The sequence below is a fragment of the Leuciscus leuciscus genome, assembly GCF_965113295.1.
Source record: "Leuciscus leuciscus genome assembly, chromosome: 14".
Taxonomy (NCBI): domain Eukaryota; kingdom Metazoa; phylum Chordata; class Actinopteri; order Cypriniformes; family Leuciscidae; genus Leuciscus; species Leuciscus leuciscus.
Window position 1 is genome coordinate 34,929,834 of NC_138738.1, and position 18,329 is coordinate 34,948,162.

The window sequence follows — 18,329 nt, forward strand, 5'->3', positions numbered from 1 at the left end:
ACACACACACACACACACACACACACACACACACACACACATACTTGTTTTTGTGGTATAGAAGGACACTGATGCCCAAACAAGTTTGGTGGTGGTATATGGGGACACCCCTTTCCCAATGCCCTACAGTGATGATACAAATATCAAAAATTTTGTTTTAATCTGCAGATCACAAATCTGACTTCAAATGTTCTATACACACAACAGAACAGAAAATATGACCATATGATATTTTGGTGGTACACAAGGACATTCCCGCCCATCCTAAAATGTTCCCGCCTATGACATAATTGTGATTTTTGGGGCCCAACTTGATTATGAGGACACTCTTTTTACAATACACTAAATATGTCATTTCAGTGGATTACAGGGACCAATGTGTTTTACTGGTACATGACCACACACACACACAAACCTGACAACACAGTGTATTACCAAGACTAAGGTGATTTAAGAGGACTGGATCTTAAACACAATACACAACTGCATAATCCAACATTATAAGGACGAGTGTGTTTACTGGTACATGCCCACACACACACACAAACCTGACAACACGGTGTATTACCAAGACTAAGGTGATTAAAGAGTACCGGATCTCCAATACAATACACAAAACAACTTGCAACATTACAGGGACAGAAGTGTTTTAGAGGTGCTTTAATTATGAATTCAATAATATCATCATAAACATTGAGTTTTTTTCAGTTTTACCATGTAATACAATCATGTCATGCCATTTTAAGGGGAAAGTGACATCCACAAACTTAAAAACATGGTCAATAAAACTTGCACAACTGTGTGATCTTTCAGAAAGCATACAGTATCATTACTGTTTTGACATATTAAAATGACAAACAGATGAACCATTCAAAACTTCGAAAAGATTGACAAAACAGCCCTTGGAAACAGGCACAATTTAAAGATGTCATTAAACAGGCTTTGAAATGTATAAAATGAACTCACTCAACATGCAATATATGCTGCAACATGTAGAGAAACCGACTTACAAGGGACGGTTTACCTAAAAAGACAATTCTGTTATTTCCAGAAAATGTAAACAGAATTGTCAAGTTTCAAAGCAGAATTACAGAGATAACAGGAAAAGTATTCAACAAAGTTAGTTTGGGCTGTACATCAGCTCTAGAAGAGTATAGTGTCATTAGAATACAACCATCATTGTAAGTACAAAAGCTCTCATGTGTTTAGGGCTGGGTATCGTTCAAAAAATTTCGATACCAATACCGATACCGATACCTTGATTTCGATACCGGTTCCTAAACGATACTTTTTTCGATACCAATTTTATGAAATCCATTTTAACAAGATTACATAACACTTTACCTCAGAAAAACTTGGTGTTATTTTTTCAGTTTGACTCATGCTCCTTAGCCAGTGCACAAAGGAACAAAAAAAGCACAAAGGAACAAAATATTCCTTATACATATACATAAGGAACAAAATATTTTTTTTTTTATAGAGCTCATGCTCACCAAAGCTGAATTTGTCTGATCAAAGATACAATAAAACTTGTAATATTGTGGAATAGTATTACAATTTAAAATCTTATTTGAATATATTTCAAAATGTAATTTATTCCTGTGTTGTCAAAGCTGAATTTTCAAAATCATTACTTCAGTGTCACATGATCCTCCAGAAATATGAAAACAGTTTTTGGAAACTACGATACATTTTTTCATGATTCTTTGATGAATAAAACATTCAAAAGAACAGCATTTATTTTAAAAAAGGAAATCTTTTGTAACATTACACATGTTTTAAGGTCATTATTGATCACTTTAATGCATCCTTAGTGAAAAAAAAATTCTGACCAACCAACACATTATTGAACGGCAGTGTACACTCAGTAGGTCATTATTGCAATATAAACACAGTCAGAGTGATCAACAAGGTATATCCTCATTTACCAGTCGAAGACGGAGCAACTTTCTGCTCTTATGTTTACTCGTGCACTGTCAAGGGCTTCATCATATCTGTCGCGGTACCGTCTTTGCAGCAATTATTTTACCACAAATACTGCATCGCGCGCTGTTGGCATCGAGCCTGGAGAAATGTATCCACACTTTTGATCGACATCTTTAGGGTATTGTGAGTGTGTGTGCTCGCGTCTCATATGAGAATGTGTGCGTGGACAGTTTGTGTGCGCGCGCGCGTCTCATATGAGTATGTGCGCGGAGAGTTCCCCGCGTCTCGTGTGTGTAGAGTTCACGTGTATGTGCGCGAGCGACTTTAGGCGTGTTGTTGTGCATTTCATATGTATTTGTTTGAGCACTGACGTTGACGAGTTAACCCCTTAGGTATCGAAATATGGTACCGAAAAACAAGTCATTTTTCGATACTCGATAGTATCGAGGCAATTCGGTCGGTACCTAAAAAGTATCGAACTCGGTACCCAGCCCTACATGTGTTTAGAGAATACTAAAGCATGTATTCTTCTGTACAGAGAATGAGAGAGAGGCAGAAATTGAAAACCCACGGAAAGGATCCTCAGCGGTCTTACACTGCTGGCATTCAGTCAGTGTGGCCAGTTTTCCTTTGGTTATACACTCACCGAAAGGATTATTAGGAACACCTGTTCAATTTCTCATTAATGCAATTATCTAATCAACCAATCACATGGCAGTTGCTTCAATGCATTTAGGGGTGTGGTCCTGGTCAAGACAATCTCCTGAACTCCAAACTGAATGTCAGAATGGGAAAGAAAGGTGATTTAAGCAATTTTGAGCGTGGCATGGTTGTTGGTGCCAGACGGGCCGGTCTGAGTATTTCACAATTTGCTCAGTTACTGGGATTTTCACGCACAACCATTTCTAGGGTTTACAAAGAATGGTGTGAAAAGGGAAAAACATCCAGTATGCGGCAGTCCTGTGGGCGAAAATGCCTTGTTGATGCTAGAGGTCAGAGGAGAATGGGCCGACTGATTCAAGCTGATAGAAGAGCAACTTTGACTGAAATAACCACTCGTTACAACCGAGGTATGCAGCAAAGCATTTGTGAAGCCACAACACGCACAACCTTGAGGCGGATGGGCTACAACAGCAGAAGACCCCACCGGGTACCACTCATCTCCACTACAAATAGGAAAAGAGGCTACAATTTGCACAAGCTCACCAAAATTGGACAGTTGAAGGCTGGAAAAATGTTGCCTGGTCTGATGAGTCTCGATTTCTGTTGAGACATTCAGATGGTAGAGTCAGAATTTGGCGTAAACAGAATGAGAACATGGATTCATCATGCCTTGTTACCACTGTGCAGGCTGGTGGTGGTGGTGTAATGGTGTGGGGGATGTTTTCTTGGCACACTTTAGGCCCCTTAGTGCCAATTGGGCATCGTTTAAATGCCACGGCCTACCTGAGCATTGTTTCTGACCATGTCCATCCCTTTATGACCACCATGTACCCATCCTCTGATGGCTACTTCCAGCAGGATAATGCACCATGTCACAAAGCTCGAATCATTTCAAATTGGTTTCTTGAACATGACAATGAGTTCACTGTACTAAAATGGCCCCCACAGTCACCAGATCTCAACCCAATAGAGCATCTTTGGGATGTGGTGGAACGGGAGCTTCGTGCCCTGGATGTGCATCCCACAAATCTCCATCAACTGCAAGATGCTATCCTATCAATATGGGACAACATTTCTAAAGAACGCTTTCAGCACCTTGTTGAATCAATGCCACGTAGAATTAAGGCAGTTCTGAAGGCGAAAGGGGGTCAAACACAGTATTACTATGGTGTTCCTAATAATCCTTTAGGTGAGTGTATGTGCCTTAAAATGTTCAATTGCAGCTGTAACTTCAGCATTTGACCAGCACACTTTTTGTCCTTTCCACAAGGTTTTCTATTCCTACCTCACATTCATTCTCTGTACAGAAGAATACATGCTTTAGTAAACTCTAACTATATGAGAGCTCATGTACTTACAATGGTGGTCATATTCTGATTTAAACCTCAGGTACCTTGAGGAACTTCAGTGGTTTCTCGATGGGCATCTTCTGAACACCTGTAGGAAATCAGTTATAGACAGATCAGAAACTCAGATGTAACTCAAACCTGCATCTAGAACTTAAAACTGGTTATACATCTGATATCTAAAAATTACATTTCAAATGACACTCATTATTCTGGAGATGGAATGTTGTGTTAAACATCTCCTTTTTAAAGTTTTTGACCAACATGAACATGATAAACTTATTGGTTTGGTACTGATTCCATTAATTTTGTTCTAGAAAAATTGTTATTTATAATAATATCTGATTATTGATAACTGATTTTTACAATTAATGGCAAAAGGAATGTTTAGAAATGTAATCTGATATTATCTACTGACACACTATAGCAGGGTTCACCAATCTCGGTCCTGGAGGGCCGCTGTCCTGCAGAGTTTAGCTCCAACCAGCTCCAACACACCTGGTTGAAAGTTTCTAGTATGCCTAGTGAGACCTTGATTATCTGGTTCAGGTGTGTTTAATTGGGGTTGGAGCTAAACACTGCAGGACAGCGGCCCTCCAGGACTGAGATTGGTGAACCCTGCACTATAGTATGATATATATATATACATACACTATGAACAAAATTCTAAACGCTTTTGTTTTTGCCCCCATTTTTCATGAGCTGAACTAAAAGTTAAGACTTTTTCTATGTACACAAAAGGCCTATTTCTCTCAAATATTGTTCACAAATCTGTCTAAATCTGTGTTAGTGAGCACTTCTCCTTTGCCGAGATAATCCATCCACCTCACAGGTGTGGCATATCAAGATACTGATTAGACAGCATGATTATTGCACAGGTGTGCCTTAGGCTGGCCACAATAAAAGGCCACTCTAAAATGTGCAGTTTTGTGTGGTGTCGGGGGGTGGGGGGTGTGGGGTGTCGGGGGGTGTCGGGGGTCTGGAAACAAGTCATTATCTGGTGTGACCATCATTTGCCTCACGCAGTACAACACATCTCCTTTGCATAGAGTTGATCAGGTTGTTGATTGTGGCCTGTGGAATGTTGGTCCACTCCTCTTCAATGGCTGTGTGAAGTTGCTGGATATTGGCAGGACCTGGAACACGTTGTCGTATACGCCGATTCAGAGCATCCCAAACATGCTCAATGGGTGACATGTCCGGTGAGTAATGGTGGCCATGCAAGAACTTTGCAGAATGGGGCCGTGCATTATCATGCTGCAACATGAGGTGATGGTCGTGGATGAATGGCACAACAATGGGCCTTAGGATCTCATCAAGGTATCTCTGTGCATTCAAAGTGCCATCAATAAAATGCACCTGCGTTCGTTGTCCATAACATACGCCTGCACATACCATAACCCCACCATGGGCCACTCGATCCACAATGTTGACATCAGCAAACCTGTCTGCCATCTGCCCTGTACAGTGAAAACCGGGATTCATCCGTGAAGAGAACACCTCTCCAAAGTGCCAGACGCCATCGAATGTGAGCATTTGCCCACGCAGGTCGTTTACAACGACCAACTGCAGGTCGAGACCCCGATGAGGACGATGAGCATGCAGATGAGCTTCCCTGAGACGGTTTTTGACAGTTTGTGCAGAAATTCTTTGGTTATGCAAACCGATTGTTGCAGCAGCTGTCCGGGTGGCTGGCCTCAGACGGTGTTGGAGGTGAAGATGCTGGATGTGGAAGTCCTGGGCTGGTGTGGTTACACGTGGTCTGCAGTTGTGAGGCCGGTTGGATGTACTGCCAAATTCTCTGAAAAGCCTTTGGAGACGGCTTATGGTAGAGAAATGAACATTCAATTCACGGGCAACAGCAGGTGGACATTCCTGCTGTCAGCATGCCAATTGCACGCTCCCTCAAAACTTGCGACATCTGTGGCATTGTGCTGTGTGATAAAACTGCACATTTTAGAGTGGCCTTTTATTGTGGCCAGCCTAAGGCACACCTGTGCAATAATCATGCTGTCTAATCAGTATCTTGATATGCCACACCTGTGAGGTGGATGGATTAACTCGGCAAAGGAGAAGTGCTCACTAACACAGCTTTAGACAGATTTTTGAACAATATTTGAGAGAAATAGGCATTTTGGGTACATAGAAGAAGTCTTAGAACTTTGAGTTAGATCTATAATTTTGTTCAGTGTATATAACTGGCTTAAAACCATTTTTCTTTGGTGAAAATACTAACGTAAAATTGTACCACAATATATATTGGTTTAAAATAATAATAAACATGTTCATAAACACAAACTTGTTATGCTGGGTACACACCAAAAGATAATCAAGCTGATTTTGGGCCGATTTCCCCCTTCTGACAATCCTAGCTGTGTCCCGATTATCTTGATGGTTATAGATTATCTTATCAGATTTTCCCTTGGTGTGAGGTGTGTTAAGAGTGTCCGAACCTGATCGGAAGAACGTCGGAGCCGCCCTGATCTCGAATCGCAAATATTCAACATGTTGAATATTTACGATCAGAAATCCTGAAATGTGGGGGGAAGCCCAAGGACAAACGCGCGCATGCTCTGGAGATTATCACGTGAAAGGAAACAATATCCAATCAGAAAGCGAGATGAAGGAAGAAGGAAGCATAACAAACGCAGTCATGGCGGCACAAAGTGAAATTGATGTGGACTGCAGAGATGGAGGATCAGCTTGTTGATTTGTGGAACAAATGTTTACACAACGTGTTGTGTAAAACTTTTCCAAACACTATCATTGCAATTTCTTCCTGCATATCGTCCGCCATGCTTATTCTGAGGTCTCTAGAGTGTTAACAGTCGAGACTCTGATTGCATGGTCTTTAGGGTTGGGTATCTAGAACCGGTTCCAAAATGCCAAAAACAGGGGATTCGATAAGACGTGCGCACTTCAATTCCGCTTATCGATTCCTTACTTTGGTGATGCTCACATGCGCGAGGTGAATGGCAGTGAGCATTTGTTTACAGTTGTATTGATCTGCCAGGACCTGCCTGCCGCACATGCGCTGTACATTATATTTACGATGGCGGAGCGCAGCAGACGTTCAAAAGTTTGGTTAAGCTTTTCAAAAAAAGATGAAAATACAGCGAATTGTATCACATGCAAGAAAGACATTTCATGCAAGGGAGGAAGCACCTCCAATATGATGAAACATTTGCTGCAACACAGGGTCAATTTGAAGGAATGCAGCGCATTTGATTCGGTGCGATCTCTCAACAGCAGTACCACAGGTTTCCACACACCAGATAAAGCTACTAGCAGCAGCAATAGCAGTCTCTCACACTCAGGTACAAAACTAGAGCCGCATAATTCTGGATAAAATGAGAACCAGTTTTGTTTAAAATAGAGATCATGAATAAATACATCAGACAATTAATACGAGTCGAGTCTATAATTCCTTAAAGTGTTATATATATACAGTATATTGTAAATTAAGATGCATTGTCACAGTTTTACTGGTAATAGCCTAAATGTAACAAGAATAAAAGGTAGAAAAAAGTATTTGCTCTCTTTTTTCTCTCCAATAAATATTGGAATCGAAACCAAGAATCGTTAAGAACCGGATTCGATAAGCAGAATCGGAATCGTTAATTTAAACGATACCCAACCCTCACGGTCTTTTCACATCATGGCACACCACACACTATAGGAGCAAAACGGTTAAATCTAGGATTTTTTGTCCTCATGTTTGTGGTCTATCACATTTTGAAAATCTTATAAGATGTAAAAAATCTTTTGGTGTGTAACCCAGCATTAGTTGACACATACCAACATTACTGGAGACGCCTGCAGCTCCAGCAGGAACATCACCTTCAGAACCGCTTTCATCAGGATCACTGGCATCAGAGTCCGTCATACTGATCTCATCTTAAAGAAAAAGAGACATTTAAAACAAGAACATCTTCAGTTTAACCTGTATTCAGAAGTCATTTATGAAACATGACAAATGGCACCGTTTAATAATAATAATCATATTAATAACAACTATAATACTTCACTAAGATCACTATTATTAGAATTATCGCCTAGACAGTGATATACTAATACTGTCAATGAAAAATTAATATTTTATAATGAGTATATTATTTTACAATAAGAGGTTATAATACTTTCTTAATTTCTTCACTTAAGCTGTTATACTGGCAGAAACCTGCAGTTTAAGTGAAAACAGGTTTATAAACGCATCTTATTGCAAAATTGGATTACCACAAAAAATGTGGATATAATGCGAATGTGAAAATACAGAGTAACTGGTGCTGGTTGCGTTCCCAAATGCATGTTAAACTTATGGCACATGCAGAGATGGAGTTCACTGCATTCATTCCCTGTGAAACGAGGCATGGAAAAAGCCAGATCATGAGCTGATCGAGCGAGCAAAGTGTGCTCTTCAGTTTGAAACACGCAGCACAACAGACTACAGACTTACTTTCTTATCGTCTTTTGCGATTTGATAAGGGCATTAAGCCATGTTGTGCTTTTGATTTTAATATGTTTGAGAGATGCTTTGCCAAAGCAATTGCGCAAAAAACAAAGACAATTTATGTTATTATGAGGCGTAAAAATATTTTCGGTTCTTTTGGTTCAAACTGTGGAGGGACAGATTAGACTGTGGTGGGTCACTAGAGTAAATTAATGGTAACACTATGAATTTTACTCCTCCCAAAAATGCCAAATAATAAACAGGTGAGAGCGTATTTTAGGCTATATGACACGATATAGTGAGATATGACAGCGCTTCTGCAACACGCATCACTGCAGATGAGTAGCTGAGGATCTCTTCAGCATGCTGATGCACAAAATACAAACTAAAAATAAATTAAAGTAAGTCGCAGATGCTCAACACACAGTCATCTTCATTAAAAGTAGTGAGAATAAATGATTTTACCAGTGCTGATGCTACTCTCTCTCCTATTGATCTTAAAATTAGCTGATACAAAAAATGCTGCTCATAGCGGTAGCTTTCGATGACGTGAACACCGTTAAATCTGATATAGCGCGGGAAATGAAGATCGGATTTATGTCTGTTTTGTGCAGACACATTTATGTGGCCAAGTGTAAATGGAATTGTTTTGACAATGAAATGACCAGGTGTAAAACAGCCCCAAAGATGATGTGAAAAAGTTCTTACTAGACTAGCATTTCCTAAAATGATGCAATGCTCTTTTTATTACCATCTCAACACAGTCTTGATCCTCCAATGATGATTGTTCCTTCTCAGGGCTCACCTGAAAGCAAGGCAAAGAAAGAAAAAATAAACATCTATTAGATACAAAGGATTCAGAGATTCTCCAAATGAAGCAGCACAGATACTTGACTCCATTAACACTGACTGATCACTGTCATAAAACATAAAATTAAAACAATTTCACATTATCAATGATATACTTGAGCAAAAGAAGGCTGATGACGCCAAACTAATTCAGGTATGATGGGACATTTCAAACAGTGACTTAAGATTTAAAACACTGTGACATAAGTTGTAATCAAGTATAAAGTTAAAACCCTATAAATATATGGTCATAACCAATCAGGGATGCATGAAAATAATGCTCATTATTAATGTTATCATTGTCAATCCGATAAGAAAATTAGGCCGCTATATTAACACTAATAAATAATGGATTACTTCCTTCAGCTTCAGATGTGCGCTGTTCACCATGATGGTTTTGAAATGTTTGAATCACAAATCTGTGAAATCAGCGCATTGTTACAGGGAGAGTTCGCTTGTGGAATTGTAAGTTGTAATATTTTTTATTTTTGTTATATATCTGATTTATCTCATATAGGATGCATTTGGCTGAGTTAATGAGTGCTGCAGTAAACACTTCACTGTAGGCCTACCGGTGGTCAGCAAAACATTAATTATGATTGGGACTGTCATATATACATAACACTATAATGAGAAAACTATTGCATTAAAAACGTCGTGAATTCTTTGGGTTTAGTTGCTGTGTTTCAGCGTGTTGTCCTGGGAGGAGCGCATCCACAACAGGAGTTTCACTATGTAATAGTTGATTACTATTAATAATAGCTCAAGTTAATCTGTGCATTATTTTGTGCAAGTATAAGTTGTAATATTGTGTTTATTTTGTATAAATATCTAATTTATCATATATAGGTTGTGTTCCGTTGAGCTAAAACCATCTAACAAAGCCTCAGTTTAGGGGTGTTCCTTCAGCTCTTTAGGCCATTTCATTTTAAGTTTAATGTTGTCTAATAACTTGTTTGCATTTTAATTTCATTTGATTTATTATTATTATTATTATTATTATTAAGGCAATAGATGTTTTGGTAAAACTTCACAATACATATGTTATTGCATTAACTAACATGAACTAACAGAGAAAAACTTTTGTTAATGTGAGTTAATAAAATATGTGAGTTCATGTTAGTTCACAGTGCATTAAATTAACAGATACAACACTGGATCCTAAAATGTCTTGGAAAATGTTGAGATTAACGTTAAGTAAGATAAACATTAAGTAAATCCTGTAGAAGTATTGTTCATTCATTGTTAGTTCATGTTAACTAATACTAACAAGATGAAACCTTTTTATAAAGTATTGCCATTTTTTTATAAAGAAAGTTGGAAATATGAATGTAAAATTCATTTTAAAAGTTAAGGAATCTTACATTAGGCCACTGTACTGTATATGTTTGATTTATGTTGAAGTGTTTGGGACATTGGCTTTAAATGATGTGCGTTTCGTTTTTGTAATCAGGCTTTCAAAGTATATCAAATTTTGGATTTAGATTCATCGGCTAATATATCAGATATCGGCTTTCGAATATAAAGAATGATCAGTTATCGGCCCAAATGTTCATATCGCTGTATCCCTAATTTGATTTCCAAAAAAACAATACCTTCTGTACATCTCTGACTTCTGACTGGGACGGGGACGGACTCTTCATTTCGAGAGTGGAGGGTTCAACCTCACTGAGAGTCTACAAAACATCACATTAGACATGAAACAGTGGTGTAAATATGTGAACACTAGATCTCACAGATGTCTCTGCTTTGTTTGCTCGTTCTCTTCCAGCACAACTCTCACTTACTTTGTCTAGTCCCACAGTAAGAGCAGCACAATCACTGCCTGATGACCACTGGCTATTATGGCTCATCTGAGAATATGAAATTAAGCGTTACATACAGAAACACTTCACCTAAGAGTTTAAAAAAAGCATTATAAATGGAATATATAAAGGATAATGTACAGTCAGTCAGTAATTAATAAAAAATAAACTGACAGGATAATAAGGGTCCTGATACACAGCTACCTATCAATAAATATTTGCACATGAAATACTGATTTGAGATAATATACAAGATTACAAAATAGTTAAAGTTTTCAAATCAATATTTCAATATTTAAATGCTACCACAAGGTAATGTTCACGGCTTTTATGCATCACATTACATGTGTTTTCATTCCAGTGTGTCAGGTTGTGTGTAGCTTTACACCAGTTTTATGAGGACACCGTTTTATGAGGACATCATAAGAGCATGATCCTGATGTTTGACTTGACTGAAGAATCTCAGTGTGTTGTATAAGTTTAACAGAATCCTGGTCTATGAGGACACTAGATTTATGAGGACATCATAAGAGCATGATCCTGATGTTTGACTTGACTGAAGAATCTCAGTGTGTTGTGTAAGTTTAACAGAATCCTGGTCTATGAGGACACTAGATTTATGAGGACATCATAAGAGCATGTTCCTGATGTTTGACTTGACTGAAGAATCTCAGTGTGTTGTGTAAGTTTAACAGAATCCTGGTCTATGAGGACACTAGATTTATGAGGACATCATAAGAACATGATCCTGATGTTTGACTTGACTGAAGAATCTCAGTGTGTTGTGTAAGTTTAACAGAATCCTGGTCTATGAGGACACTAGATTTATGAGGACATCATAAGAGCATGTTCCTGATGTTTGACTTTGACTGAAGAATCTCAGTGTGTTGTGTAAGTTTAACAGAATCCTGGTCTATGAGGACACTAGTTTTACTGGGACACTGGTAACTAGATACATTTGGACGGCACTGAGTTCAAGTGTGTGTATGTATGAGAGTGATACGAGACATTGCGCCTGTGCTAGATGTACAGTAAGTGATCGTGACTCACTTCTTACACACACAATCATAATTCAGGGACTGATAACTGTGGCAAATAATCTGTTTCTGAGGAAACAGAGTTATTACATTAACTTATTGGATACCTTTAGAGTTGCTGTATCTTGTTCAGGTTTCATCTGATTCTTCAGAGTTATCATCTGAAAAAAAAAAGTAGTAAAAATATATAAAAAAGACAAATAAATACTAATTTTAGTATCACTTATTGAAAGCCAAACAGAGGTTGCTATTTTTTACCAACTTCAATGATTATATTTAATCTGACAAGCACAAATAGTTTTCGCTATTGGTATTAGCCACAATGAGCTGTGAATTATGGGTTATCAGTATCGATCCTAATATTCCATATGTGTGTCCCGGTAAAACTAGTGTCCTCATAGACCAGGATTCTGTCAAACTTACACAACACACTGAGATTCTCCTGTCAAGTTAAACATCAGGAACATGCTCTTATGATGTCCTCATAAAACGGTGTCCTCATAAAACAGGTGTAAGACACACACACACTGTAATGAACATGCATGTAATGTGATGCATTAAAGCCATGAACATTAACTTGTAGGGCTGCACAATGTATTGCTTTATCATTCATACCTATCTGTGGTAGTGACATTGCAGTATAGGCCTCTGTGAAGTCAGGCTATATAAAGACTCTGCCGTGTTATTTTACAGTTGATTCCTCAAGTTCTGTACCTAAATGCTGTTAGACTTACCTGGAATATATGAGGCATTGTTTATTTCACATCTTTGTTAATTTTTTTTATCTCTGCTTGCAATTTATTATTTTCTATGCAGATGCAAACCCCTACAAAATCACACCAATCATTCTAGAATGATTAATTATTTCCAAATAGAGCTATTCAATTCATTTAGTGAAATTGCTTTTCATATTGAAAAACTTTTGTTAATGTGAGTTAATAAAATATGCGAATTCATGTTCGTTCACAGTGTATTAAATGAACAGATTCAACACTGGATCCTAAAATGTCTTGGAAAATGTTGAGATTAACGTTAAGTAAGATAAACATTAAGTAAATCCTGTAGAAGTATTGTTCATTCATTGTTAGTTCATGTTAACTAATACTAACAAGATGAAACCTTTTTATAAAGAAAGTTGGAAATATGAATGTAAAATTCATTTTAAAAGTTAAGGAATCTTACATTAGGCCACTGTACTGTATATGTTTGATTTATGTTGAAGTGTTTGGGACATTGGCTTTAAATGATGTGCGTTTCGTTTTTGTAATCAGGCTTTCAAAGTTTATCAAATTTTGGATTTAGATTCATCGGCTAATATATCAGATATCGGCTTTCGAATATAAAGAATGATCAGTTATCGGCCCAAATGTTCATATCGCTGTATCCCTAATTTGATTTCCAAAAAAACAATACCTTCTGTACATCTCTGACTTCTGACTGGGACGGGGACGGACTCTTCATTTCGAGAGTGGAGGGTTCAACCTCACTTAGAGTCTACAAAACATCACATTAGACATGAAACAGTGGTGTAAATATGTGAACACTAGATCTCACAGATGTCTCTGCTTCGTTTGCTCGTTCTCTTCCAGCACAACTCTCACTTACTTTGTCTAGTCCCACAGTAAGAGCAGCACAATCACTGCCTGATGACCACTGGCTCTTATGGCTCATCTGAGAATATGAAATTAAGCGTTACATACAGAAACACTTCACCTAAGAGTTTAAAAAAAGCATTATAAATGGAATATATAAAGGATAATGTACAGTCAGTCAGTAATTAATACAAAATAAACTGACAGGATAATAAGGGTCCTGATACGCAATGTCAAGAGTTTAAAAAAAGCATTATAAATGGAATATATAAAGGATAATGTACAGTCAGTCAGTAATTAATACAAAATAAACTGACAGGATAATAAGGGTCCTGATACACAGCTACCTATCAATAAATATTTGCACATGAAATACTGATTTGAGATAATATACAAGATTACAAAATAGTTAAAGTTTTCAAATCAATATTTCAATATTTAAATGCTACCACAAGGTAATGTTCACGGCTTTTATGCATCACATTACATGCGTTTTCATTCCAGTGTGTCAGGTTGTGTGTAGCTTTACACCAGTTTTATGAGGACACCGTTTTATGAGGACATCATAAGAGCATGATCCTGATGTTTGACTTGACTGAAGAATCTCAGTGTGTTGTGTAAGTTTAACAGAATCCTGGTCTATGAGGACACTAGATTTATGAGGACATCATAAGAGCATGTTCCTGATGTTTGACTTTGACTGAAGAATCTCAGTGTGTTGTGTAAGTTTAACAGAATCCTGGTCTATGAGGACACTAGTTTTACTGGGACACTGGTAACTAGATACATTTGGACGGCACTGAGTTCAAGTGTGTGTATGTATGAGAGTGATACGAGACATTGCGCCTGTGCTAGATGTACAGTAAGTGATCGTGACTCACTTCTTACACACACAATCATAATTCAGGGACTGATAACTGTGGCAAATAATCTGTTTCTGAGGAAACAGAGTTATTACATTAACTTATTGGATACCTTTAGAGTTGCTGTATCTTGTTCAGGTTTCATCTGATTCTTCAGAGTTATCATTTGAAAAAAAAAGTAGTAAAAATATATAAAAAAGACAAATAAATACTAATTTTAGTATCACTTATTGAAAGCCAAACAGAGGTTGCTATTTTTTACCAACTTCTTCAATGATTATATTTAATCTGACAAGCACAAATAGTTTTCGCTATTGGTATTAGCCACAATGAGCTGTGAATTATGGGTTATCAGTATCGATCCTAATATTCCATATGTGTGTCCCGGTAAAACTAGAGTGCTCATAGACCAGGATTCTGTCAAACTTACACAACACACTGAGATTCTCCTGTCAAGTTAAACATCAGGACATTGCTCTTATGATGTCCTCATAAAACGGTGTCCTCATAAAACAGGTGTAAGACACACACACACTTGACACACTGTAATGAACATGCATGTAATGTGATGCATTAAAGCCATGAACATTAACTTGTAGGGCTGCACAATGTATTGCTTTATCATTCATACCTATCTGTGGTAGTGACATTGCAGTATAGGCCTCTGTGAAGTCAGGCTATATAAAGACTCTGCCGTGTTATTTTACAGTTGATTCCTCAAGTTCTGTACCTAAATGCTGTTAGACTTACCTGGAATATATGAGGCATTGTTTATTTCACATCTTTGTTAATTTTTTTTATCTCTGCTTGCAATTTATTATTTTCTATGCAGATGCAAACCCCTACAAAATCACACCAATCATTCTAGAATGATTAATTATTTCCAAATAGAGCTATTCAATTCATTTAGTGAAATTGCTTTTCATATTGAAAAACTTTTGTTAATGTGAGTTAATAAAATATGCGAATTCATGTTCGTTCACAGTGTATTAAATTAACAGATACAACACTGGATCCTAAAATGTCTTGGAAAATGTTGAGATTAACGTTAAGTAAGATAAACATTAAGTAAATCCTGTAGAAGTATTGTTCATTCATTGTTAGTTCATGTTAACTAATACTAACAAGATGAAACCTTTTTATAAAGAAAGTTGGAAATATGAATGTAAAATTCATTTTAAAAGTTAAGGAATCTTACATTAGGCCACTGTACTGTATATGTTTGATTTATGTTGAAGTGTTTGGGACATTGGCTTTAAATGATGTGCGTTTCGTTTTTGTAATCAGGCTTTCAAAGTATATCAAATTTTGGATTTAGATTCATCGGCTAATATATCAGATATCGGCTTTCGAATATAAAGAATGATCAGTTATCGGCCCAAATGTTCATATCGCTGTATCCCTAATTTGATTTCCAAAAAAACAATACCTTCTGTACATCTCTGACTTCTGACTGGGACGGGGACGGACTCTTCATTTCGAGAGTGGAGGGTTCAACCTCACTGAGAGTCTACAAAACATAACATTAGACATGAAACAGTGGTGTAAATATGTGAACACTAGATCTCACAGATGTCTCTGCTTCGTTTGCTCGTTCTCTTCCAGCACAACTCTCACTTACTTTGTCTAGTCCCACAGTAAGAGCAGCACAATCACTGCCTGATGACCACTGGCTATTATGGCTCATCTGAGAATATGAAATTAAGCGTTACATACAGAAACACTTCACCTAAGAGTTTTAAAAAAGCATTATAAATGGAATATATAAAGGATAATGTACAGTCAGTCAGTAATTAATAAAAAATAAACTGACAGGATAATAAGGGTCCTGATACACAGCTACCTATCAATACATATTTGCACATGAAATACTGATTTGAGATAATATACAAGATTTCAAAATAGTTAAAGTTTTCAAATCAATATTTAAATGCTACCACAAGGTAATGTTCACGGCTTTTATGCATCACATTACATGTGTTTTCATTCCAGTGTGTCAGGTTGTGTGTAGCTTTACACCAGTTTTATGAGGACACCGTTTTATGAGGACATCATAAGAGCATGATCCTGATGTTTGACTTGACTGAAGAATCTCAGTGTGTTGTGTAAGTTTAACAGAATACTGGTCTATGAGGACACTAGATTTATGAGGACATCATAAGAGCATGTTCCTGATGTTTGACTTTGACTGAAGAATCTCAGTGTGTTGTGTAAGTTTAACAGAATACTGGTCTATGAGGACACTAGTTTTACTGGGACACTGGTAACTAGATACATTTGGACGGCACTGAGTTCAAGTGTGTGAATGTATGAGAGTGATACGAGACATTGCGCCTGTGCTAGATGTACAGTAAGTGATCGTGACTCACTTCTTACACACACAATCATAATTCAGTGACTGATAACTGTGGCAAATAATCTGTTTCTGAGGAACACTGGTCGCATGGCACTGCTTAAGCATGGAAACCCTGAACTCACCTTTATAATGATTGCTGAATCTGCCCTGGAGCTCATCTTTGTCTGTAAACGGCATGTCCTCTTCCAGATCTTGATCTTCTCCTTCACTGACTCACTTCAGTCATCATCTCATGTGTCTGCGCGCATAGAAAAAGACTCTCATTAATCACGACCATTGCATTTCATTTGACATATTATTCAAAAAGCTTGTTTTAAATAAATTGATCAATTATGGTAAACAGCATTCAAGTTATTTTAATACTTTATTATTATATGATATTTAAGGAATATGTTAATTGATAATAACTATTCATTCATAGATTTCATTCACAATTGATACATTATAGGCAATAATAGTGACAGTATTAATAAGACTGAATCAGACTGACAGTTCTAATAATATTCAGAGTATATTTTATTATAGTCAGGAGTAATATGAGCACATATTTGTGTCTTAATGTGTTTAAAGCAAGCATAACTGTAGTAATATTAACAGTAGCATATCAGGATACTGTACTGGGTGAAATAGCCTCCCCTTCACATACTGTAGTCATGACAACGCGTTATTATGATGGCTAGACTATTTTATGAGATCAGAAAAGGTAGCAGTTACAAATATAGTGCAATCGAAAACGAGTTTAAAATGACAAGCATCGCTGATTCCCTCATGTCAGTCTGTAAACAGAATCACTATAGGTCCGCTAGCACCGTTAGCATCACGCGCTAGCTGCTTTCTAACTGTAAAACGAGCAGCGAAGAGCATACAGAACATGCACAAACAAGCCAACCGGACCCACATGCTATTAGAGAAGCAATTAAACAACGTTATAACTTACCTTTTGGATAACAGTTGCCTTCATCAGGTCCACAGATGTCTTCTCAGGTGCAGAGTTTGTCCAGTCCAAACAGGAAATGACGTGACGACGAATGACTACACCTCTGATTACGTTGTACTTATCATAATATAAACGGGATTTTATTTATTTATTTATCATATATTTAATGCAAAATTAATAAATTACAGGCAAAAATACTTAAATAATTAGTATTTTGCATTAAGTTGCTACACATTTTAAAGCTGATTGAAGCTCCGCCCACTGGCGCCATCTTGTTTTCGCGATCTCCCGCCTACCGGTACCGATCTGACCAATCACTAAAGCTGATTGAAGCTCCGCCCACTGGCGCCATCTTGTTTTCGCGATTTCCCGCCTACCGGTACCGATCTGACCAATCACAGGCCCCAAAGAATACACTTGTGTAAAAGATGCAAATTTTTTATGACGCGGGTGTAATACCAGGACCTGGCTACAGGGGCGCACTCTCGAAATCAGGGATACACTG

At 37.4% G+C, this 18,329-nt stretch overlaps 2 protein-coding genes across 7 annotated transcripts in view; both read right to left on the reverse strand.

Moving 5' to 3' along the window:
• Window positions 1–18,329, reverse strand: part of rapgef4b (Rap guanine nucleotide exchange factor 4b) — a 55,400-nt gene that overhangs the window by 16,488 nt on the left and 20,583 nt on the right. The gene's annotated exons all lie outside the window — the stretch shown is intronic.
• LOC309513883 (uncharacterized protein) lies at window positions 561–16,199 on the reverse strand. Of its 5 annotated transcripts, none has more exons than XM_082189981.1 (8): window positions 15,961–16,199; window positions 12,184–12,237; window positions 11,022–11,087; window positions 10,830–10,910; window positions 9,137–9,190; window positions 7,734–7,832; window positions 3,983–4,026; window positions 561–1,024 (listed from the first exon to the last, which is right to left on the reverse strand). In XM_082189981.1, exons 1-6 carry the CDS (start codon window positions 16,006–16,008, stop codon window positions 7,818–7,820), a joined length of 318 nt encoding a protein of 105 aa, XP_082046107.1. In that variant the 5' UTR covers window positions 16,009–16,199; the 3' UTR covers window positions 561–1,024; window positions 3,983–4,026; window positions 7,734–7,817. The 5 variants fall into 5 exon arrangements, with proteins under 5 accessions (XP_082046107.1, XP_082046106.1, XP_082046105.1 ...); XM_082189980.1 differs by lacking the exon at window positions 561–1,024 and adding an exon at window positions 2,195–3,189 and having other exon boundaries at window positions 3,948–4,026; XM_082189979.1 differs by lacking the exon at window positions 561–1,024 and having other exon boundaries at window positions 3,212–4,026.